Source organism: Emys orbicularis, chromosome 11, assembly GCF_028017835.1.
Source record: "Emys orbicularis isolate rEmyOrb1 chromosome 11, rEmyOrb1.hap1, whole genome shotgun sequence".
Lineage (NCBI taxonomy): Eukaryota > Metazoa > Chordata > Testudines > Emydidae > Emys > Emys orbicularis.
In genome coordinates this window covers 57,600,821-57,624,237 of record NC_088693.1, presented here as the reverse complement: position 1 = coordinate 57,624,237, position 23,417 = coordinate 57,600,821, and the positions used below count along the sequence as shown (strand labels likewise).

General features: G+C 42.5%; 1 protein-coding gene across 1 annotated transcript in view; it reads left to right on the top strand.

Annotated features, from left to right (window-relative positions):
• Nucleotides 1-23,417, top strand: part of SATB2 (SATB homeobox 2) — a 161,072-nt gene that overhangs the window by 108,730 nt on the left and 28,925 nt on the right. The window contains exons 7-9 of the mRNA XM_065413500.1: nt 3,312-3,524; nt 7,940-8,095; nt 18,215-18,412. Coding sequence (XP_065269572.1) covers nt 3,312-3,524; nt 7,940-8,095; nt 18,215-18,412 — 567 coding nt within the window. The remainder of the gene's footprint in view (nt 1-3,311; nt 3,525-7,939; nt 8,096-18,214; nt 18,413-23,417) is intronic.

The window sequence follows — 23,417 nt, the reverse complement described above, 5'->3', positions numbered from 1 at the left end:
ACAAACAAAAGCCTCCCCCCCCCCCAAGATTTGAAAGTATCTTGTCCCCTTATTGGTCCTTTGGGTCAGGTGTCAGCCAGGTTACCCGAGCTTCTTAACCCTTTACAGGTAAAAGGATTTTGGAGTCTCTGGCCAGGAGGGATTGTATAGTACTGTACACAGGAGAGCTGTTACCCTTCCCTTTATAGTTATGACAAGCCAGATTTCCCACCTGCACAAATGTGACTGGGAATCAGAGTAAATAAAGAGAGCTCAACTCCTCAAAGTTGGAGCTGTGTCAGATGGTGTGCAGTTACCTCGATTGCTTGCACAAGTCTGGAAACATGCATTCCAAAGTTTGGGCACTGGCAGAGCCACTTGTACATGCAAATACCTGATTAAGTATGGAGTCAGTGACTGCACTTGTAAGGAATTGCTGGTGCACTTTTGTGTATGTGTCCGATCTTCATTTTTTACAATTATACCATAAATTCAGACATGCTGGGGGTCGGGGAGGGAGTGGGAAGGAGGAAGCAGTGCAATCTGTCTTAGAGCAGTGGTTTTCAACCAGGGGTCCGGGGCCCCTTGGGAGTTTCAGGGGGTCCGCGAAGCAGGGCTGGCCTTAGACTTTCTGGGGCCCAGGATAGAAAGCCAAACCCCGCCACATGGGCCTGAAGCCGAAGCCTGAGCAATTAGCTTCACGGGGCCCCCTGTGGCACGGGGCCCCGGGCAATTGCCCTGCTTGCTACCCCCCTAATGCCTGTCCTGGCTTTTATATGCAGAAAACCAGTTGTGGTGGTACACGTGCGCTGTGGAGTTTTTATAGCATGTTGGGGAGGGGGGCTCAGGAAGCAAAAGGTTGAGAACCCTTGTCTTAGAGTACATTCCTGTTGCTCACAAGTTTCTTTTTCAAATCAGCCTGGTGCTGGGGAGGAGAAGAAAGGGGAGCATAAGGAAAAATCCCCAAATCACACAATATTTTGGAAGCTGGGGTGTTTTTTTTTTAAATTTGTTTCTGGTATATCCTCAAAACAGCCAGAGAATCAAGAGTTAGGGAACTTGTAACATTGGTTATTAATTTTTTTATCCAATTTGGAGAGTTTTCCATTGACTCTAAAGGAAAACTGCAGGTACTGGATATATCTACCTTGGAATGGCAAAGGGCTGAGGTCAAACCTCACAGTTTAGACCTCTACGACATCCACCCCTCTTTCAGTTAATCTCTCCCTGGGCTTGTTAGTCTGGAAAACTTGAAAAGCATTTTGAAATGTCCCCAAACTGTACGGTCTCTAATAAATTGTTACAGCTATACCAACTACACGATACATGATACTGTCAATGATTTCAGCGGGTAACCGAAGCAAGAGCCATTACCATAACGCCAAAGGGTCTTTGAATTTTTCCATCGTGTGGATCTCATCTCAACAGACCAGTTGCCTCAGAAACCATCTTCCACTTTCATCGCACGGCCCCAATCCTCTCCCATTTGCAATGCCGTTGCACTTCTGTGGCAGCTACCACAGTGGCTTACATACTAAAGTAATATTAGGAAAATGTATTTTTAGCTTCTTTTAAGGAGAGACATTGACCAGTCAGCTCTTTGGGGACCACCAGTGGTCTGTGGACAACAGTTTTGCGGTTTCTGCCATAACAGATCATGGTTCAAGCATACCTCTTCTGTGTATGTTCTGGCAGCGTGTGAGCAGATGTAAGCAGACATAGGGGTGTTTTTTTTCTAGACTGTTGGTTTTGTCAATAAGTGTAGTGAATAAGGCCAATAAACACTGGAAAATATTGGCTTTTGGTCACTGGTCAACTGTCTTGGAAATGTCCAACAAGGGTATTGGGGACTATTTGATGTGAGGGGAGAAAATAAGCCAAGAGTAAATACTTCAGGTTTTCTAGTATGTGGCTGCATGACAAGAGCACTGAAGTAAGATTGACTGTAACTGTAATGTGATTTCACTGGGCCGTGACTGTAAAGTAACAGTGAGGTATATTTTTGACAACGGTTTCCACACAGTTGTTTTTCTGAGGTACTCCAGTTTCCCCCAGTATTTGGTTGGTAAATATTGACCCTTTAACGGTGATGGCTGTAGGTAAGCTTCGTTAGCTATGGAATGGAATTCCCAGCAGTAAAGCTTTTTCTCTCTGCAGTATTTCTGGGAGCAATGCTTCAGTTTGATAGACTGCTAGGTGGGCAGGGTGTATGAATGTTGTGGGACAGAGCAGCCTTTTTAATACTTTGAAATCTCCAACTCTGAGCCTCTTGACTGGCTTGCCCAGTACTGAATTATACCTCTTCTCCCTGCGAGTCTAATCCTTCTCTGCTTCTTGCTTGTACGTGAATAAACTTGAACACAGATGTTGAAGGAAGTTACCATAGTATTACCTTGTGGAAGTGAAACCCACATCAATAAGCCAGTGGCAGATATAATATGGCCCTGTAGAAGACAGTGGTACATCCTGTATGATCTAATAAATTGCCTTTTGTCTTAGGCCCTGATCCTGCAAAGCACTTAGGTCTGTGCATAGTGATATTGACTTCAAGGTAGTGCCTACAGTTATGCATGGGCTTAAGTGCTCTTGTTGATTTTAGGGCCTTATTAAATAACATGTTTTTGTCCCTAAATCCTTCTGAATTGAGGGACCTCTGCTATACTGGCTACCTGCTGGCATGAAACTGTAAACACTGGAGGAATGTTATTCATTAATTAATGTCGGCATTGTGAAGTCCATGATGTTTTAAATGATGCAGCAAATAAAGGGTTAAAGTAACCAGTCCCTGGAGATCGTTTCTAAAGCTTTAATATTTGCTGCATTCTCTCCTATGAGAAAAAATTGTCCAGACTGAAGTGAATGGACTGTAACATCAAAACCCAGCCAAATGCTGGTTTTTTTTTTTTAATAAACCTCCTGTGCTGTTTAAATGTCGGAACTAAATTTACCAAACTTGGCAGATTTCTAAAGATGAACAGGACTGCCAAGTGTTCCCAGCTTCAAGCAGGGAGAGGGGAAAGATCTAACCGTTCCTAAAATATTTTCAGGAGGCACCTGGTGGTAATTGCAGTTTTGCCGTTCTGCCCAGGCATCTACCTTTCTATCCAGCATCTCTGTGCTCAGATTGTTATTAGAGCATTAGAATAGGACATTCCCAAAATAAACCAGAGCGCCCAGAAGACAAACACTTTCCTTCAAGCGTCCCTTCTGGAGAACCCTTAAGAAACTGATGTAGGTTCTCAGCATTGCAACCCGCATGGTTACACCAAACAAATTAAAAAAAAAAAATCAACACATGACTTGGCTTTTTTTTTTTTAATTTTTTGAACCAGGGATTGCTGTCAGAGATCCTGCGTAAAGAAGAAGACCCTAGGACAGCTTCCCAATCCCTCCTGGTAAACTTGAGGGCAATGCAGAATTTCCTCAACCTGCCTGACACAGAGCGGGATCGTATATATCAGGACGAGAGAGAGAGAAGTATGAACCCCAATGTGAGCATGGTGTCTTCGGCAGCCAGCAGTCCGAGTTCTTCCAGAACCCCCCAGGTAAGGCGCAACCCCTCTTTAATTGTTTTTCTTTGGCTTGAGATCCTGCACATATCTTGGAGAGGGGGTTTCTCAGTATTTTCCTGTCTGTTGTTCCCTGCACCTAGATGTGTCTTGGAAATTTCTTCTGTAGGGTTTTGGAGTTGCTGGTAAGAGGTGTTTATTGGCTGTCAGCAAGGCACTGTAACAACTTTAGCTATGACCCATGGCATAAATACAAAGAGGTATTTTAGTACACGAGAGAGGATACATGTGCTGTGTATACAGATTAATGGTGTATGTCCGCTATATAGCTACTACATGATGGATTATAGAAAGAGCCATGTTTCTAACTTATGTTAGTGTCTATTTCAGTGGGCAGGGCAGAGAGAAGAGTTGGACCTGGGTTCATGTGTGATTTTCAGTGAATAAGAGTGTGTGGCTGATATAGTACATGGCTCCCAGTGAATGAGAATCTCATCGAAATAAGTTTGCTCAGTAGTCTGCCTCATCAGAGTCCTTATTTTAGAGGTTTACATTTGTAATCACTTACAAGTATGGAGATGTCAGGTGGGTGGAGTGTTGAAACGGAAGATCACTGCTTGCTATTTGCCACCAACTACTGTCTGATTGACGTAGCTTCAGATTTCTGTACGCTTTGATCGCTGCTGTTTTACCACCCACTTCCCTAACTCCCTATATAAGATGCTCATCTGCCACTAGAAAAAGAGAACGTGGGCACACAGACTGCAGTGTATTTTCCCCTGCTCCCTGACTGAAAATAATCTCACAAACATTCAGGCTTCTGAAAAAGGGTGTGTGCTTAGAAGGAGATTGTGATTACAGCAAATTACCTTTGTCATCACAACATTTGCATAGCTTTCATTTGAAATTCCTCACCGCAGAGCTAAGCCAGCTCAGTTCCAGCATTTAACTTGATTCAAAACTTGACTAGTGAATGGGCATGTATCATCATCCTGCTTTAGTAACTGTAGTATTTTGAAGTCTGTAAAGCATCTGAGTTGTCGTTCTGTGTACACGTTATCTGTGCGTCTAATCTTATTACTGGATACTTTTCATATCTGAGATCTGTAGCTCTCAATCTTGTTATTGGCAGTAGCGTAGCACAGACTGATTAGTTATAAAGACAGGATTTTGTTTCTGTAAAAACAATTGAGGTCATTCAAATACATCCTGGCATTTTAATACACTTTATACCTACACATTACGTAAAGGAATGGTTAATTGCAGGTAATTTTCTAGCATACTCTACTCACACAAATTTGAAAATGAATTTTGTGTTGCAAACCCAGGTCTTTGGCCTAATTAACTATTATCTTCCCAGTTTCCATTTCATGAAAGTAAGGATTTGTCAAGACAACTGTTCTATCTGATACTTTAAAACATCATAACCACACGTGTTTCTGTATTAATTATTGTAGTAAAGGATTTGCTCATTCACACAAATGTTCAAGTAGGATAAATTCCACAACTAGAGTTACGTACGAGGCACTCTGGCTCTGGGGGTAGGTTTCGGTGCAGTTCAGTGGATCGTGGGAGTTGGAAAACCAGGGTTCTGATCATGTCTCTGCCCCCAACCTGCTGGCAAAGCCACTTCACCTCTTTGCCTCCTTTCCCCCGTCTGTAAAACGAGGATAATGGGTAACACCTTCCCATTTAAGAGCTCAGCATTGTTAGCAAATCTGATTATAAAAGTTTAAAGAGACCAGGCGGGGGAGGTAATATCTCTTGGACCCACTTCTGTGGGGGAGAGAGGAGCTGTTGAACTTGCACAGAGCTCTTCCTCAGGCCTAAGGCGAGTCAGAGGCACCCCAGGCTCACTTTACTTTTTGACTTGAATGAGGCAGCAGTTTTTTTTTTTTTTTTTACATATTTGTTTTATTGATGAGCAACAGTGATACATAGAGCGTGGTGCCCTCAGTGCTTGTCTTTTCCTGAGCACGCCGGGAGCAGCTCCTCACCCCACAGTGTCTGGGCACCAGTGAAATCCCACTTCAGCACTCGCCAATGGCAAGGCATGCTGTCGGCACTGCTGGGAAGACCTGGGCACCCCTGAAAACAAGGCTGCTGACCAGCCCGTAGGCAGCACATTTTACTTTGCTTCCCATATACATTGTATTAGCCTGGGTGAGGCCAGTATCCTTTTGATCTCCTGTTCAGTGATTCCCGCAAGTGCAGCTTCCCAGCCGAGATGTTCTAAATAGCAAGAATAGGGGCCTTGGACATAGCAAAGGTAGCTAGATGGGAGGAATTGTACTGTCCTTCTAGGAATTATGCTACAGTGCTAGAGAAGTTGATTTAATGGCATTTTGAAACATCGTTTCCATAGATACCAGTCTCCTGAGACAGTAGTTCTGGGAATGATTTTTCAGTGTGGAGGGTTAAACGAGAGGGTATCGTCAGCTACTATTAATATGGAATAAGGACAGTGGGGGGTTGATATAACGGGGATGGGGAGTTAACCACCCGTCTGTAATTCTGCACTGGTGATGAAATCCCCACCTGGGGTGTTTCCTTGGTATGTTCCGGTATTGTTCAGGACCAACGTGAGGAGCGGAGTACCAGATTAACTCAGCAAAAGGATCTGAGTGCTTTAAAAACCAATTCTGAGAGTTTAAAAGGTTGTTGCGTACATTTGGCCAGCTCTCTCCAGTCTGTTTTACAAAGGAGTAAGGGATGCAGCAGTAACTGACAGGACTTAAGAGCTCTTACATTGTTGCTGCCCATTTATCCTCTTCCTTTGCTTATTATTTGCATTGAGAGATTCCAATAATGGCCAACTTCACATTAGCATCAAGACAGTTTTCAAACCTGGGGGTCGAAAGTTAGGCACCTAACATCCTCAAGATTTAAGGTGTCATCGAAAGAAGTCCATTGGAACTAGTGGGTGTCTTTAAATCTTTGACTTCAGTAGGCTTTGGATGGGGCCTTCAATGAAGATTTCCATGGTGAGGAAAGGATTTGGGGTGGGAAGAGCTAGGAGGAAGAGAAGGGAGGGAGCTCAGAATGTTCTGATTGGCCTAGATAACCTTTCTGTTAATATACAGACATTTGGGCAGTTGTGTCCAGCTAACAATTGACACTAGAAATGAGCCTGAATCAAAACCCTGTCATAACTACCCCCAAACTCCGGGCAATTGCAGGTATAAAGGCAGGGACCAGCTGCAAAGGTTTACAAGGGGCCAAACCAAGATCTGGGAATGGAACACACACTCAGAACTTTTGGGAAGGTTTGGATCTCGAATGTGCTGTGAGCTTTGCCACTTGGGCTCATTTATTTCTCAAGCTCTTTGCACCTCAGTTGCAAACAGACAATTTATACTTGTGACGTTCATCCTTTCGTTAAGGGCTCTTCCTCTCTGGTGCAGGGATTCCAGGGTGAGCTGTTTCAGAGTTAAGGCCTAGTTTAGATCAGCTCTAATAGCTCTGCTATTTAGCCTCTGGAAAATGAATGAAATCCGGTATTCCAAGGAGCTGATGCTGCTGACACAGATTACTGAGTGTCCTACTGTAAAAGCACCAGTGGAAGGGCATGTCATCGCTCTCGGTCTGTTACTCGTCAGTAAAGTTTTAGTGCTGCTGAGGAGGTTAAAATAAAAATCTTGCCGCAGCCTGGTGGATTGCATTGGTACAAACCTTTTAGGGTTCGCTCAGCCTGGGGAAGGACTGGCATCCTCCGTTATTGTCCTTCATTTGTCACAGAAGCTGATGGGAAATCATTCAATTAAAAGGAGTGCACTAGAATACACAAAATCGCAATATGAGTTAAGGAGAATGAGGGCGGCACATCAAAGGCATGCCAAAGCCTGGCTTTATTAAATGATTTTTTTTTCATTTCCACTGATTTCCTAGGTGAAATTAGGTGACTGTCTGGCTAGCATAATGATGATAATGATGGGAAACCATACATACTCAAATGACATACGTATAGCTTTAATAAAGAATGAGGGAGACTTGAGGGAGTGCATTAAATTGAGTAATAATTTATTATTTAGAGACCTCTACCCATTTACTCATTTTTTCTGGGAGAATTGGCTCTTCCTCCAAGGTATGCCATTTTTAGAACAACAAAAAAGAAAAAGGCATTGCCCCATATATATGCTGCATTTGCAGGCCAGCAGAATGAACTTCATTGTCTGCCTGCAGCTTAGAGCCCCAGCTACCTATCCCGTCTTTGAGCTGTTCAATAAACATGCTGAGAGAGAGAGGGTTGACAGGGCCCTGCACGTCCTATAGGAATGCATTGCAATTATTTCCAATCACAATTAACCTGATTAGAATAATGGACAGGAAGTGTCCCTCTGTAGCTAATGCAGTTTGGCATCAGCTGACTGAAATCCTTTGATAATTTCTGCACAGATGGCTGGGCTGAAAGCAGCACTTTTTTAATTATTATTTTCATGGTCTCTTGGTAGGCCAAAACCTCAACACCGACAACAGACCTCCCCATTAAGGTGGACGGCGCCAACGTCAACATCACAGCTGCCATTTATGACGAGATCCAACAGGAGATGAAAAGGGCCAAGGTGTCTCAGGCCCTGTTTGCCAAAGTGGCTGCCAATAAAAGTCAGGTGAGTGGTTTTTTAAAAGAGCAAATTCTGGGGCTGGGATTAGACCCTTCTCCTCCTCCCTCCCGCCAATAAAAATACATCTGTTCCTGCAATAATAATAATCTCTGGGGAACCTGTCATGTTTCCTCTCTTGCCTCCCGTCTGGTTTCCTTTTCCTTTTAAAATAGGATGGAAAAGGGACCAGCTCATGATCCCATGTAGTTGGTTTTGGTTTTGTACATATTGGGGCCCTCTCACTCAGATGCATACACCTCCCTCCCAACTGTGGTATGTAACCTAAAATTTCTGGTAGTGGAACAAGGACCCTTCAAAATTCTGCCTCATTTGGGAGATAAATTCTTTATTTTTCTTAATTGCTTAACTCTGGGAAACCAATGGGAAACCGCAGCTGAGGCAGATATTTTTTGTTTTATATGCAGTATATATTGTGTACAGTATTGCCTTTTAAATCATTCACTGTCCATCCTTGCCATTGTACAAGGAGGGGTTGGGGGAGAAGGGCTAACACTTAGTTCACTTGGACTAGCTCTCACTTTGGATGCAAAAAATACATACTAGGGAACTCAAAGTGGGGCTAAAATTCTTTCAGGAATCAATGAAATGGAAATTTTATCCAACTGTTTCCAAAAAAAGAAAAAAAAAGTCCGCCAGAACAGTTTTATGGAGACAGTGGGGGACAGAGTTTGGCCTAGGGCGGACAGTGAGTATGTTGGTGACCATTAAGAAGGATGTGTTTAAGTCTGTGTGAAAGGGGCAGTTTTGTTATGAGATGGTACCAACCTGTGTGTGTTTGTGTGTGTGTGGAGGCGGGGGGTGGGTGGGTTACTCATGCACACTCTCTCTGCTAGTAATATATATATATATATATAATTTTCCTTTCCTTCAGGCAAGGAAACAATACTATTCAAACCGAAGTAAAATAAATCTGATGAAAATGTTGAAAGGCATCTAAACAAGGCATTAAAAGCCATCGATACCGTTCTAAGAGCCTTACTCTTATACGTATTTATATCCTGACATAGACTGATTCCTTTCCCCTTTCTTCATTTTCTCTTTCCCTTCTTAATTGTTATTTCCCTCTTATGTGGAGGTGCTTGGGTTACAGCGCACAGTCCCCCCCAAAACCCAACACATACACAGGCACAATATGAAATACATAAAAGGAAAATACCATGGAACCCTTTTAAACTGTTAAATGCATAAAAATCTCATATACCACATGGCAAAATATAATGAGAACTGGAGCTGTTAAACGAATAAAGCTGTTAAAAGCATAATGCCACTTGGCACAACTACTGTGCATTTAACGGTTTTCCACTGTGTAATAAATGACATATGTGGTAAACGTGCAGTAAATATAAAAACTGCACAATTGATTTTGCAAACGTGCCCCTTATTCTTTGATTCATGCAGATATCAAAGTTACACACACAGTCCGGACAGGCCAGTTTTTAATAAGGAGTTTTTAGCACAGACTGAAAGCCAGTCTCTCTGAGGCTTGGCTCAAAATTGTCTGCAAACTTCCTGTCATTTTACCGAGAGGAATCTTGAAATAGAGGCACCGAACCACCCAAAAATAATTTGGGTGGCTCAACAGCGTCAGTCTGTGCCAGTTCAAATGCTTAAAGTGAACAGCAACTGAGCCCTCCCCTGGCAGAACTGAACACCAGCCGTTCTCCTGAAATAAAAATAAGCCCATTCCTGTCCCACTTGAAAATGAAAAAAAAAGACGCAAAGTTTGAAAGCATGAAGCAGAAGGTTGAAAAGAGGACCCATGAATGCTCTTGTCTGGAGTGAACTAAATGTAAGGTTGTGTTGTTCGTCCCCCACAGCAGCCAGTTCAGAAGGGATTCTGAGCTGATGTTTGTCTTGTTTCATAGCCCTGCCAAGGCAGTATTGTTGACTCCCTGTAGTGCTCCAGCATTCACCATGCTGAGAGGTCCTAGCTACCGTGACATGCTGCTGGAGTGTGGAACTGGCTTATGCGGGGCACTGAGTGCTGGGGACAAATAAGTGATGGTCCCTGAAATAGAAGTATGCTGCACCTCCTCTTTTCCTGAAGACCCTTTACTGACCACACCCATAGACTAGCTGTGTGCTCCAGTAAGATCCCCCAGTTTATGTGATGTCAGCGCCTGCTGTGGGGGTGACATTGAACACAAGTTGGCCTGAATTTGAGGGATTAGGAAAAAAAGGAAAGCAAATTATTGGTTCATTTGTGTGGGACGTTCCCTCCCCTCTCCCCTTACGCACTGTGGGACTCTCAGCACATAACCTTACATTTGGTTCATTTAAGAACTAGCAATGAATTTCACTCTGTGTAGCCTAACTCTGCTCTCGTTGAATGACTGTGAGTGTTACCATTGGTTTCCATGGGAGTAATGCCGCTCACAGTGCTCTGGAAAATCCCTATATTTGCGGGGGGAATAATGTTTGAAAGAGAGAAGAGAGAGAGAGAGAGAGTATTAAAGGAGAGTCTGATTGCACTCTTCTCCAAGGTTCATTCCTTTGCTGTTCTCCCCAGGTCAGGCTTGCTTTGTAGTGTTGCATAAACTTCCCCTGTTGTTTTCCCTCTTCCCCAACTGACCACTGGGATCAGTCCAGTTTGCTAGTAAGGCAGTTGCTCTTGTTCTTTCAACAGCAATACCTATGACTGTGAGATCTTCACAGTGTTAACTGACAGCAAGTATCAGACAAGGATGTTCTGACATTTAAAAAAAAATCCTTAATGTTGAGCTGCCTCTCACACAGCCAAGAGCCAGCGGGACCCATTTCTTTTGCCCTCTTCCTGGAGGAAGAGTTGGTACCCAATGAAAGTGGCTACTGTAATTGGGATTATCCACTGGTGGAATTAATTGGCCTATAATTTAATACCCATCCATCTCTGTTCTTAAATCCCTTTGCAGATTAGGTTTAGCAGCTAGAGGAGTGAGGGTTCTTAGGAGTTTGGAAATCAGGGTAAGTGAAAGGCCCGGGGGCTTCAAAAAGGGAAAGGTGCGAAGATAATGTGGTGATAGTCTTCTTTAAGGGATTTAACCCCTGTAATGATCTCTGTTCTGAGACCATTAATCTCAGACTTTCTACTTAACAACCATTTATGTTCGTTATGTGTATATTTTTATCTAAAGTTTGATCCTTTGCCATTTAAATACCGGCATTTATGGCCTGATTTTCTGACGTATGAGAGGCCAGTACCTGCTTTCACTCACACGTGTGTAAATCAGGAGTAACGAAGCTGAGCATCTCTGACTTACACCAGTGTAGCTAAGAGCAGAATCAGGCCCGATATGTTTATATTCTTACACTGTTTTAAAAACATAAATAAAACCCAGGCAAATTAAGTACAAAAAACTATGCTAGTGACGTTGAGACGAAATGCAAGGAAATTACTACATTTTGTGTGTGTGTGTGTATATATATATATAGTCCCCATCACTGTAGTTCCAGAGAACCTTTATGGTGCTTATGAATCTGTGTCTGATGCACACCCATTTGATTCATAGTTTGGTATTACTCTTTTACAGTACCCTAAGGTCACATGGCAAACATAAAAAGATAAGCCCCTGAGCCAGTGATCTTAAATTCTCTGTGTACCTTTAGGGCTGGTCTACACTAAAGCTGAAGGGGACCTAAGTTACACTACCTCAGTTACTGTAACTTAGATTGACTTACAGCGGTGTCTACACCGCACAGTGTCGATGGGAGATGCTCTCAGGGAGGTGGTGTACAGACATTGATGGGAGAGTGCTCTTCCATCGACTTAGCAGGTCTTCACTAGACCTGCTAAATCTACACTGCTGCATCAATCGCAGCAGTGCCAATTTAGCCCTAAGTATAGACAAGCCCTTAGACACCAGTGTCTTCTCTACAATCTTCTCTACAATCTGTTTAGACATTTATATGGTCCCCATTACACATAGTAACTGAGTACCTCACAGACGTAATGAATTTATCCTCACAATAACTCTGTAAGGTAGGGAAATATTATCCCGATATTACAACTGAGGTGCACAGATTAACTGATTTGCCCAAAGTCACTCAAAAAATCTCTGATAAAGTTGGGAACCCAAATCATATGAGTTCCAGTCCATTGTCTTAACCACTGACTAGCCTTACTCTCCTACAGGAGATATCCTCGGTGTTGTGCTCTTTTGAACTCTGGGAACCTAAATACACAGAATCTTTCAATGTCCCTTTTATTCAGGAATATAGTACCAGGAACTGCAAAAAACTTCATTTCTATTAATCTAGGAATATGCCAGGATTTGAAGTTACTATATAAAGCCAATGGTTTAGTGTTTAGTCTGAAATTTTGGAAGAAGGAAAAATACTGATCAGTTTTCGTTAGTAAATTCAAGGTATAAAATGATTAACCTTGAACTGTAACAAAATGCGCTGTGTAAAGCTTTTAAGGTTCAGTTGACCTCCTCATCAAGAATTCATTGAAGCCCATGACAGAACTCTCCATTCTAGTTAGTCTTTTATCCATTTCAGCTTTCTTGATTAGGTTATCTCGAATCATTAGGGGGTTTATTTATTTTAATAGACACTTATTGGATTCATGGAAAGAGAGTTTGGCGACTAAGGAACAAGAGCTGAATATTATCTGGCTCATTTCGCACGGCAGAAGAGTCCCAGCCAAGAAGAGAAGAATGCTTTCTGCGCTTCTGAAAGTTTGATCCAGGGACTTCATGCGATTCCCTTTAGAAAGTGATCTTTCTGTGGCTAATAGCGTAACTTAAAAAAAAAAAATCTTTCAAGACATACATCAAATGTTGCTTTTTTTTGTCACATATGTTGACATTTTCTGCACTGATGATGTGGGTGAGGAAATGGCCTTTTACATTTATTTTGAGAGGAATCTTGAATCACTCTCACTAAAAACTCTTCATTTGCCTACTCATGCATTCACAGGAATCCCTGGAAAATGTCAGTGTAGAAAATTCTAAAATTATTATTTTTTTTTAAACTGAACACACGCACAGAATCAGTTTAATTACATGCCTGCAATAAGGCCTTATCAGTGCTGAAAGCATGTCCGTATCCTGTGCATGCATCTATGCTGTGTCTAAATAAGTTACGCTGGGCAGCCGGCTGCCTGTTTCTATTGTGGACATCAGCAGACGTACTTCTATGAATGTAGCCACTGGCTTCAAGACCAATATGTCTAAGTCTGGACTTTTCACCTAAGCTTTCTTAGCTCTTATATTGACTACAAGTGGGGCTCCGCCTGCATAGAACATGGGGGTCTTTGTGTGCACCCTCTTAAAGCTTTTTAAACCTAGTCTTATCTGCCTCTGATACCCCTGGCTTCCATTTTGCTTAACCTCCTCCTCCCTCCCCCATGCTATGTTAAGTATTACAAAAGTAAAAGGGTCAAACTGCTAAAAAGGGATCAATGATAAGTGACAGTGAATAGGGCTTACATTTGTTGAACCAACTAACCCATCCCTCGAGGGGATTCCGAGTGCACCAAGCCTAAATGCTTTAGTGTAGCAAGTGGGCTGTTCCTTTAACAGCATAAAAACACAGTAGGAAAGGCTGGCCTCCTGCAGTTTTTTTTTTGTTTTGCTATGGGAAATGTATTTGATTAGGAGAGAGAGAGAGAGAGAGTAAAAATAGGACATTAGTATGATATTATTTGTTTTATCTAATAAAATGCCTAGAAAATCTTCATCCTTTCTGATTGGAACAACAGCAAAAATAGAGAACAGCTCTTCTCTACACTTCCTTTTAATAAGATAAATTGGGCAGAGCTCTAAATGCAAGTTCAGGTTTTGGGGTGAAAGTAAGAAAGTTATTAGCAGAATTCCCTGGTAACCACAAGTACTGGGTGTGCCTGAACATAGAGCCAAGAGCATCCTTTAATTGTGGTGTTTTTCCTCCTCTTATTTTTAATGGAAGTCATTGCCCTGTTTAAGAACTTCAGAAGTAGACATTAAAGGCCAGATTCTGCCATCCTTATTCACCTTGACTAGTAGCAAACTCTCTTGGTAACACCGTTGAAATCAATGGGTCTGCTTGCATAGTAGAGCACCACTCAACATGTGCATGGGCAGCAGCATCAGGAGCTCGGGGATGAGAAATCTCTGTGAAGAGTGTGTAATTTTTCAGTCTCTCAGTAGGTTCGTTTAAGCTGGCTTCACTTGTAAGCACACTGAAAAGTAGCTCAGACATTCTGGGTGAGTTAGGTAAATGAGGACAGGGTAGAATCTCCCTTTTGTTTTTTCTAATCTTTTGTCCCCCTCCCCCCCAATAAATCAAACCACAGATGAAAATCAGCATGAACTGCTGTATCTCTGTGAATGCCTGTATCAGCATTTCTTAAATGAAAATAATTCTCCCGGAAAGCTCCATGTAACATACACAGAACTACACAACCACCACAAACCCCCCCCCCAAAACAACAACAACGAAACCCACCAAACGCCCAATTTGAGATTTTTAACAGAAAAAGGAGATTTGTTTATTAATAATTCATGAGTTCTCATTGAACATGCACGAAGAAACGGTGCTATTCAATAGAGAATACTGTCATCTGTCACTGTTTTATTTGACATTTACACTTTTTCTTTTTCTTTTTGCCTGGTACTGCAAAACTTCATTGGATGGCACGCTAAGATTGTTCAAATGAAAAAAATCCAAAACCCCAGTGCAGACTCCTCATCTTTACCTAGAGAGGGTTTACTTGCAATTATAAAGGGGTGAGAGTGTGTGTGTGTGTGTGTGTGTGTGTGTGTGTGTGTGTGGTAATGGCTTAGTGTTTTCTGATATATTAGCCATGCTACTACCTAATAACAGATCCTGTAGATGGATAGATAATCCCAAATAGATAGGCGAGTGAATGAATGCTTGAATAAATAGATAGAGGGATAGAAGAAGAGCGGGTGAAAGAATAGTTTTGATGTCGATAAGTGTACAAATGCAATAGAGGGTGAAGGGGAGGGGGAAAGAAATAATGACTGTTGTGAAGAAAGCTGACACAAATAAATTGCCATTGCTGATGCAAAATAAATATTTATAAATGGCATCAGAGGGAAATCCAGTAGTATAAAACATGAGCGTAAACAGGGCATTTAGCACAATGACAATTCAGAGTTAGGAGCACCTTGCAATTTCTTGCTAATATTAGGCTCATGAAAATCTTTCTGCTCTGTAGGTTAGTTATTATTTATAAAAATCACAGAACCAGCTGATACATTCATAAGCTAATTATTGTAGCAGCTGGGTACACATGGTGCAATATGTCTGAGGCTGTGAAGTATCACAGATTTCTTGGGGCCTGCTGTGGTGTGGGGGGGGTGCTGTTGAAGGCTACATCCCTTAATCTGATCAGCCAAGCAAATACTTTGTGGGAAACTGGATTAATATTCCTCTAAATACCATGAATGTGCTTTACCTTCCGAACTGGGCTCCCTTAAACACGCCATTAGCGTATCTCCATTGGGGAATTGAGAAGTTCTCAGGTGTCCTAAGGACAGGGTCTTTGCCTGGTGCCTCCCTTTGCCAGAAATTAATTTGGTTTGCTCATGTCTGCACACATGGTCACACTGCAGTCTAATCCTCTCCCTAATAGCTCCAAGGTCAGGACCTCGCATGTTGCTGAGCAAATTGAGCCCTATACTTCTTAAAGACTAATGGCAGAGAGCACGCAGTCCATAATGAGGCCTGTAGCATTGTTCTAAGTGATGTAATGAGCGTAGATTATAACGGTGCCTATAAATCAAAATGCAGCAATGAATGTTGTGCTAGACATTCCAAGTTTCATCCGTGGCGATGGTACCACTCAGCTGTCACCTGTCTCATTTCAAATTGGGGCTTCCCACAATGCAACTCCTGCCTCCATCAGAACAGCAGGTGTTCTCGTCCTTAAGGTCTGTATCTCTCAGAACTCTGTCTTTTAACAGATGTAGGTTTTTGTTTTTATTTTCTGTTTAATGATTGGTCTTCATGCTACAGCATCCCTCGGGAGATGTTAAACATACCTGCTTGAAACATTTGAAAGAGTCCAGTTGGAGACTTATTCAGATCAGTAAAAAGGATGGAGAAATAGGAGCTTATTTTTTCCACAGATGGTTTATTTTCCATTTCAAAAATTGTTTCCTTTGTACAAAGAAACCCCTGAGAAAATACTGTGGATCTGGAAGATTTTTTTTCTTTTTTAAGACACAAAGTTTTGGGTGTTATTTTGGATGGAGGGGAACTGTATTAGAAATTCAGCTATCACCTGACTCTGAGCTTAGCTAAATACCAAGTAAAATACTTTAAATATATATATATATATATTTTTAAAGCAAATGATTAGAGATCTTGTTTTCATCTCTCCCGCCCCCCCCCCCCCCCAGTTTATTGCAAGAAAAGATCAGGTCTGCACAAATGTGGCCTCTCACTTGTAAAAACAAGGCAGTGTTGTGTTACAGATTAGTTTATAAATCCCCAGTGGCTTCACAGTTCAGTGCCTACAGCTGCTGCAGATGGGCCTGGGTTTTTGTCTCTTCGCTGTGCTGCAGCCGGCAGTTGAAGGAGAAAATGGAATGATCAGGTTATTAACATGTAGGCCGTGAGGAAGAGGCTGCACAATGAGAACAGCTGGTGTTGCTGTCTTGGCTGATGCAGCGGAGATAATCAAATCTTCCTTTTTTTTGGGAGGGGGGGTGAAGGCAGAAGACACAGTGGAGAGTTAGACAAACAACACATGATATTATATGGGGGGTTTATAATGCACATTAGGAGTCATCACTGGCTTACAAGTTGTTATATAAAAATCTTTCCTTTTTTAGGAAGGACTGTATGGGCCTTTAATGAACCTGCCTATTAAGTTTTCTTTGGTTACAGCTTGGAAATATGCAACCTGGGCTACTTCCTGTTCTCTGCATTTAACATCGATCTAGCTGTCTATCTTTTAGGTATTTTAAGGTGCCTGTCAAAATGGTGTCTAAATGCCGAGTTGTAGCTTGGAAATGATTAGGTTATAAAGCTACGAGGTAAAATATTTTGACAAGAGTCAGTAAGCCGCGTTGACAGCATCCTCGGCGTTATTTTCATATACTCCATCATTTGCATTGCATCTTCTCTTGCGCAGGCACAAGAAAGAAATCGTATCCTCAGTGCTAAGTAGGAGACATCTGCCTGCAGGTGTGAACTGAGCCAACTTTCAGACCCTTGCAGGTGCAGTTATAGTTAACCTGCGCAGGGCCCAAGGTCACAGACAGCTATGCTCAGTGCACACACGGGGCCAGGTGTGTGAATGCCATTAATAGGCCTTGTCATTTTGCCCTGTAGTATTCTTTATGTTTTACAGCCAGCTCCTTTCTTGGAGTGCACACTTTTCACTCTCTGGGAACCTTTGCTTCTTGGCCCTTATGGAGAAGTCCTATAGTATTTAACAGAGTGCTAACTTTTCTATAGAATTTCAAGCTAACCTATAGAAGTATATAGCAGGGATATCATTATCCAGTATTACACTCTATGGGTTGGTTTAGAAATCTCTTCAACAGATATCATTGTCCACAGATTTTTAGAGTAATTCCTACAGAGCCCTATTTGTCTCATTCTTATTAAATTTGATAGGATTTTTCCATAAGGCTTAATCTTCCTTTATAAAACAGGCATTTGATTATTTACACCTGGTCAAGTTTTATTTTGGGATCTGAATTGGAGTCATGGATGTTACGTAAGAAGAGCTAATCAAAGGGTTTTTACTTGTTGGTATTTTTTATAAAAAGTTTTCATTTATTGTGTGGGGACAGAACTTCTGAGTTGGTCACTAGCAGATGTCAGGGGCCACAACCACCCTCCCTTGCTGTATTGCTAAGTGTTGCAATCAATCAGTGGTTCTCAACCTTTTCCAGACCACGACACCACTCCCCTTGCTGTCTATTGCTAAGTGGGAGGGGTGTTGTGGTCTGGAAAAGGTTGAGAACCACTGATTTATTGCAACACTGGTTTGCCACAGTTAAACCCAGTTAAATCTGTGGAAATCAGAGGGGCTTCCATGTCAGATCAAGGCAGCAGAACTTGAGACAGTGCATCAGCAAAGCCTGCAATATAGCTGAGGTTCATTTCACATCTACTTCATCAGTGCTTGGCAAGTTAACTACTCTAACCCTTTTGGTGCAGGGATGGCTGTGTGAGCTGCTCCGCTGGAAAGAGAACCCAAGCCCAGAAAACCGCACCCTCTGGGAAAACCTCTGCACCATCCGCCGCTTCCTGAACCTTCCCCAGCACGAGCGGGATGTGATCTACGAGGAAGAGTCCAGGCATCACCACAGCGAGCGCATGCAGCACGTTGTCCAGCTCACTCCTGAGCCTGTGCAGGTCAGAGCACTAACCTCCCTTTCAGTGGTTCTCTGTGTTACAACAGCTGTCCGAGGTAGAAAAGAGCAACTGGTTCCAGCTTCCATGGGGCTTGCAGGTTGAGTGTGTGTATGTGTGTGTTTGTTAGGTTACCAAAGAAGAGGTCAAAACAAACTACTTACACTGGAAATAAGTGAGGGTAAGACTCAATAGGGAGAAGAGCTGGTGGTATTTGGGGGCCTACCTAATCCACATTTTTGTGATTTAGTATTATGGCTCTGAGTTATAATCCAAAGTATGTTCCTCCAGAAATTGAAAACAAATTTCTCATAGTGTGTGTGTGTGTGTGTGTGTGTGTGTGTGTGTGTGGCTGGAAAGTGGACCAGGAACTTGAGTAGATGCGCTCAACCCACAAAGTTCTCACAGCTTCTGACAGGGATTCTCAAACTATGCTCCACTATCCAAAAATGCTGTAGCATACATCATTAGAAAGAGACCGATAATACCACAGAAAATAGGGGGTATTGGGAGGAGAGGTGGTCCATGAGTGGGTGTGTCCCGTGTGAAGTGGTCTAAAAGGTAAAACATTTGGAGAAGCTCTGCTTTGAAAATATCTGCTACATGTGTGTTCGCTGAAACTTGATGTGTTCTAAAACTGAGCAGAGTGAACATTTCCTTGAAAGCAGAACTTCATTTCAGAACCCTCCTCAGTGATCGCTGCATGTTTGTAGGCTCCATTCTTGACTCATGCCCTAGATTTTGGTTCTTTGCAATTTTATATTAGCCTTGTCTCAGTTGTTCTTAGTGAAATGAGATGTTCTACTGGTAAATAGACGCACACATGCACAGAAAAAGAAGGGGGCTGAGTGAAATACTACCAGACTTTCATCTCTGAGGTCCTTGCTTCAAAACATAAATGAAAATGAGTAGCAGATATTTATACACATCACAAAACCAAGAGTCATCTGGCTGTCAAGAGAGGCTCAGAACTGAGACAGCAACATGTAGCAGATCAGGACTAATGGGAAATGAGAACTGGAAAGAATTGTAGAGTACTTCCCACCCTGCACTCCTCATGCGCACCACTACCACAGGTAAATTCAAACCAGTGCTTTACTGTCCTATGGTATGAGCCAACACTGGGGGATGGAGGTATTATTTGTATTGCAGTCATGTCCAAAGCCCAGCAGGGCCAGTGAGTATCAGGGACCATTGTACTAGGTGCTGTTTTATTTTTTAAAAAAACAAAACCAGGAAAAATAACACTCCCTCCCACCCCAGCAATCTTAAATCTGATTTAAGATATGATGTCGCAAATGAGGCTAAAATTCTAGGAGGGAGTGTAGGTTGTTGGTGGCAGGAGGAACAGTAGAAAGAATCATAGAGGCTACCTATGTGCACAGCTTGATGACTCCAAATCATGTTGAAAGTTTTTTTGCTTTTTTTTTTAAAAAAAGAATAATGATCATTTCTCCACATCACCTCTCGATCTAGCCTTCTTTCTTTTGGGGGTCAAAGCAGAAGTAAGTCTTGAGGAGGTCATCAAACGAAGAGAGGCCTTACAGATTAGTTACGAGTCAGCTTTTGGGGGGTAGTGGACAATGGCCATTCAAAGCTAGTATTATTGGAGAAGTAGGATAAAAGGGATGACAAGAAGCAGTTAAGTAGGGAGGGTGAGATTTGCCAAAAACCCTGAAGCTGATGAGAAGAAGCTTGGACTTGATGCAAGGAGATCCAATGGGAAGATTGAAAGAGTAGGTGATGTTGTATAGATCAACAGGCTAGGAAGATGATCTTGGCACCTGCCTTTTGTGTGGATTAGAGGAGGGCAACGTGAATGTTCAGGTGAACTAGAGAGGAGGAGGTTACAGTGGCCAAGCTGGGGCTTGGCTGAGAATTCTTACTGATTGTACCAAAAGGAAGGATCACATCTTAGAAATTGTGGAGGAAGAAGTGACAAGCTTTGGCCTAGCCTGAATGTGAGGGAACCAGGCAGAGTCCAAGTTAACCACCAGGTCATGAATGTATGTGAAAGGGAGGAGGTGGTATTGTCAACCAAAACTTTTCAACCTCTGGTGGGTTTCAGCCCTTCACTTGCTGTTCCTTTGCCCCCATTGAAGTCCACTCCATCCAGCTCTTCACTTCATCTCCTTCTAAGTGGAATAGTCTATTGTTGCAGCCTCCCCTTCCCCCATTTTACCTGATGTTGATGGTTTGTTCTTTCTTCTTCTCAGCCCAGTCTGTTACTTTTTATCCTGGGCAACTTGAATTTCCACTTCAATTTTTCTGATTCTGCTGCCTCTCGAGTCATCTCATTTACTTCTTTTGCTTGATTTCCTGCACACCATCTTGGTCACTTTCTTGGTCTAGTCATCACCGAAGAGCTTACTGATTTTTTATCTCTGAATTTCCTCTCTGACTGCTGATTATTAAGAGTTCATCATTCATTCAAGTCCACCTTGTAATTCCTTTTCTGATTTCCAGTCTATTAAATACTCTCGTTTTTCTGATGTTCCTTTCCCCGACTTTGCTCCGGCCTTTCAGCTTCATGGTTTCTACTTTCAGCTTTACCCTCTGTTCTGTTACTAGATTCTCTGCTCTTTTCTAAAAGTGCTTTGTTCATCACTCTAATCCCCCGCCTCTCCACTCAGTCCGCGTTCTCTACTTCCATTCCTGTGCTTTTGAGCACCTCTGCAGGCAGTTCTGAGACTGTTCCCCCTCTAAGTTCATTCTCTCTTCTTTGAATTCTGCCCCCTTTCTTTCCAAACAACTTCACTTCTCCCTGGTCAGTTTTTGCCCTATCCAGCCACATATAGCTTTTCAACTTTTGACTTTCTCCTTAAAACCTATACCCAGCTTCCATCTTCCTCTCTTCAAAATATAGATAAGAACAAAAGGGAAAAATTTTCACCAACCAGCATTCAAGTTCTCCAATCTCACATTTGCAGAAAGTCCCCTAAATGCCCAGCATCAGAGGGCCAGGGTTCATTGGCACCCCATTCCTCTCAGATTGTAAACTATCTGAGGCAATGAACTTGTCCCTGCCAGCAGGTATATGGGATCTTGGGGAGCAATTACCACACAGGTGGGGTGCCAATTAATTTCTTTATTAAGAAAATGCAAAAACAGGGAAAATTCAATAGTGAGGGGTATGGGGTTTGTTAAAGTAGACAATTGGGGAGGGGTTTCTTTTAGTAAATGGGATAGGGGGTTTCAATAGTGGGGTACAATACAGTTGGTAACCAATTAACACTGAAGTATAAATGTAACAGGTAGCTAACAATTTCTATGTAAAGAGTGTGTCACAGCAGCATATAACCAACTAACAGTATGGGTAAAATGTGTTAAATAACCAACAACTTTAGGTAAAAAATGTGTCACAGTGGTGTAAATGTAAAATGTGAGGTGTGTTAGAGAGAAAAGGGGTGACCAATGGGGTTTTACGCTAGAAAGAGAGAGAGAGAGAAAGAAAGTGGTAGAGAAGTGAGGTTGGGGGATGGGGGAAGAGGAGCACGTGGTGGAGGGAGATTTAAACTCAGGGAGACACAGAGAGCAGACAGGCTGCAAGTTTGAACAGCAGAGAGACAATTATACAAAACACAGCAAAATCTTATCTATGATTTAACTTAACCAAAACTACACAAATTAGCAAGTAACAAAACACAATGCAACAGTTCTTTAAGCCTAACTCACAGGGTACAATGCAAGCAATTTTCTTAACCTAACTTAACTACAGCTGTGCAAAATGAAATTACAACTTATCTAGACTAAAGGACAAAATCTAACCTAATGGGTGCACCTTATACTAGGGGTAGTTCCAGAGGGCAGAGTGGTGTGTGCCCAGGATACAGCTCCAAGGGGGGAAGGGGATTTAACTAGTGGTGGCTGCAAGCTGGCAGCCCAGGATACAGTCCAGGAAGGCACAGGCTTATTTCTAGCAGCAAAGGCGCTGCAAAGCAAGAAACAGATTACAGATACAGACCAAGGAGTTTAAGAGAGGTTTTAAGACACAGACCAAGGTTTAGCTTTAGTCTGTGTGCTGGGGAAACAGAGCCAGCAGCTAAAGTAATAAAAGTATAGAAAGTTTCACAGAGGGATTCTTACCAGTCCCCAAGGCAGCAGCAAAGGCAGAAGCAGCAACAACATCAGAAGAAGCAAGGAGGGCTCGGTACGGTCTTGATAATCAGGAGGTCTCTCAGGCAGCAATTCGTTCTTCGTGGGGGGGGGGGGGTTAAAAACGGGGGTACGCTCAAAAATAAAACGAGAGCGGAGAAAGGACCCCCCAGAACCCCTGGCTGATCAGACCAGGTAGCAATGCAGGAACCTTTCTGATCTTTGTTTCAAAAAATGCCTGTTCTTAAAGGCAATCTCAGGCAGTTTCCCCACCAGTAATCCTGATAGGCTCCTTCTGTCACAGGGGAGGAGATACAGGGAAAAACTGCAGGTGAGCATAGAGACATGCTTGGGCAGAGTCCTGGACCATAGGCGTGAGTTCCCACCTCAGGACTCAAAAGCACATGAGGCCTATGACTCATGCCCAGGATCTTAAAAACACATTAGGTCTTGCAGCTCTGGACATAGCCTACCCTACACCGAGCCCAGGTTTAACAAGGTGATAACAGGACCAACCCTTTGAACAGGGCAGTAGTCCCACTTAGCACGTAGCACAAGTGGCCATCCCTTTGAGAAGGGCAATGGCTCTTGGTAAACAACTTAAGGGGCCCTCCCTTTGAGAAGGGCAGTGGCCCTGGTAAACAACTTAACAGCCAGGGAGGGGCGGCCACAGGAGGAGAACAAAACAAAATGGAGTAAGGGGACAGCTGTAAGAAACAAAATGGAATAGGGGGAAAGCTGTAACAGACAGAACTGTCTTCTTACATATTTGTAAAGGACCAAGTTCACTTCTGGCACTGTATAAATAACAATACTCAGCAAAGCTAGATGAATTTGTATTTAGCAGAGTATTCTCTCTTTAAAAACAAACAAACAAACAAACAAAAAACAGTTGTGCCAGAAGGCTACCAAC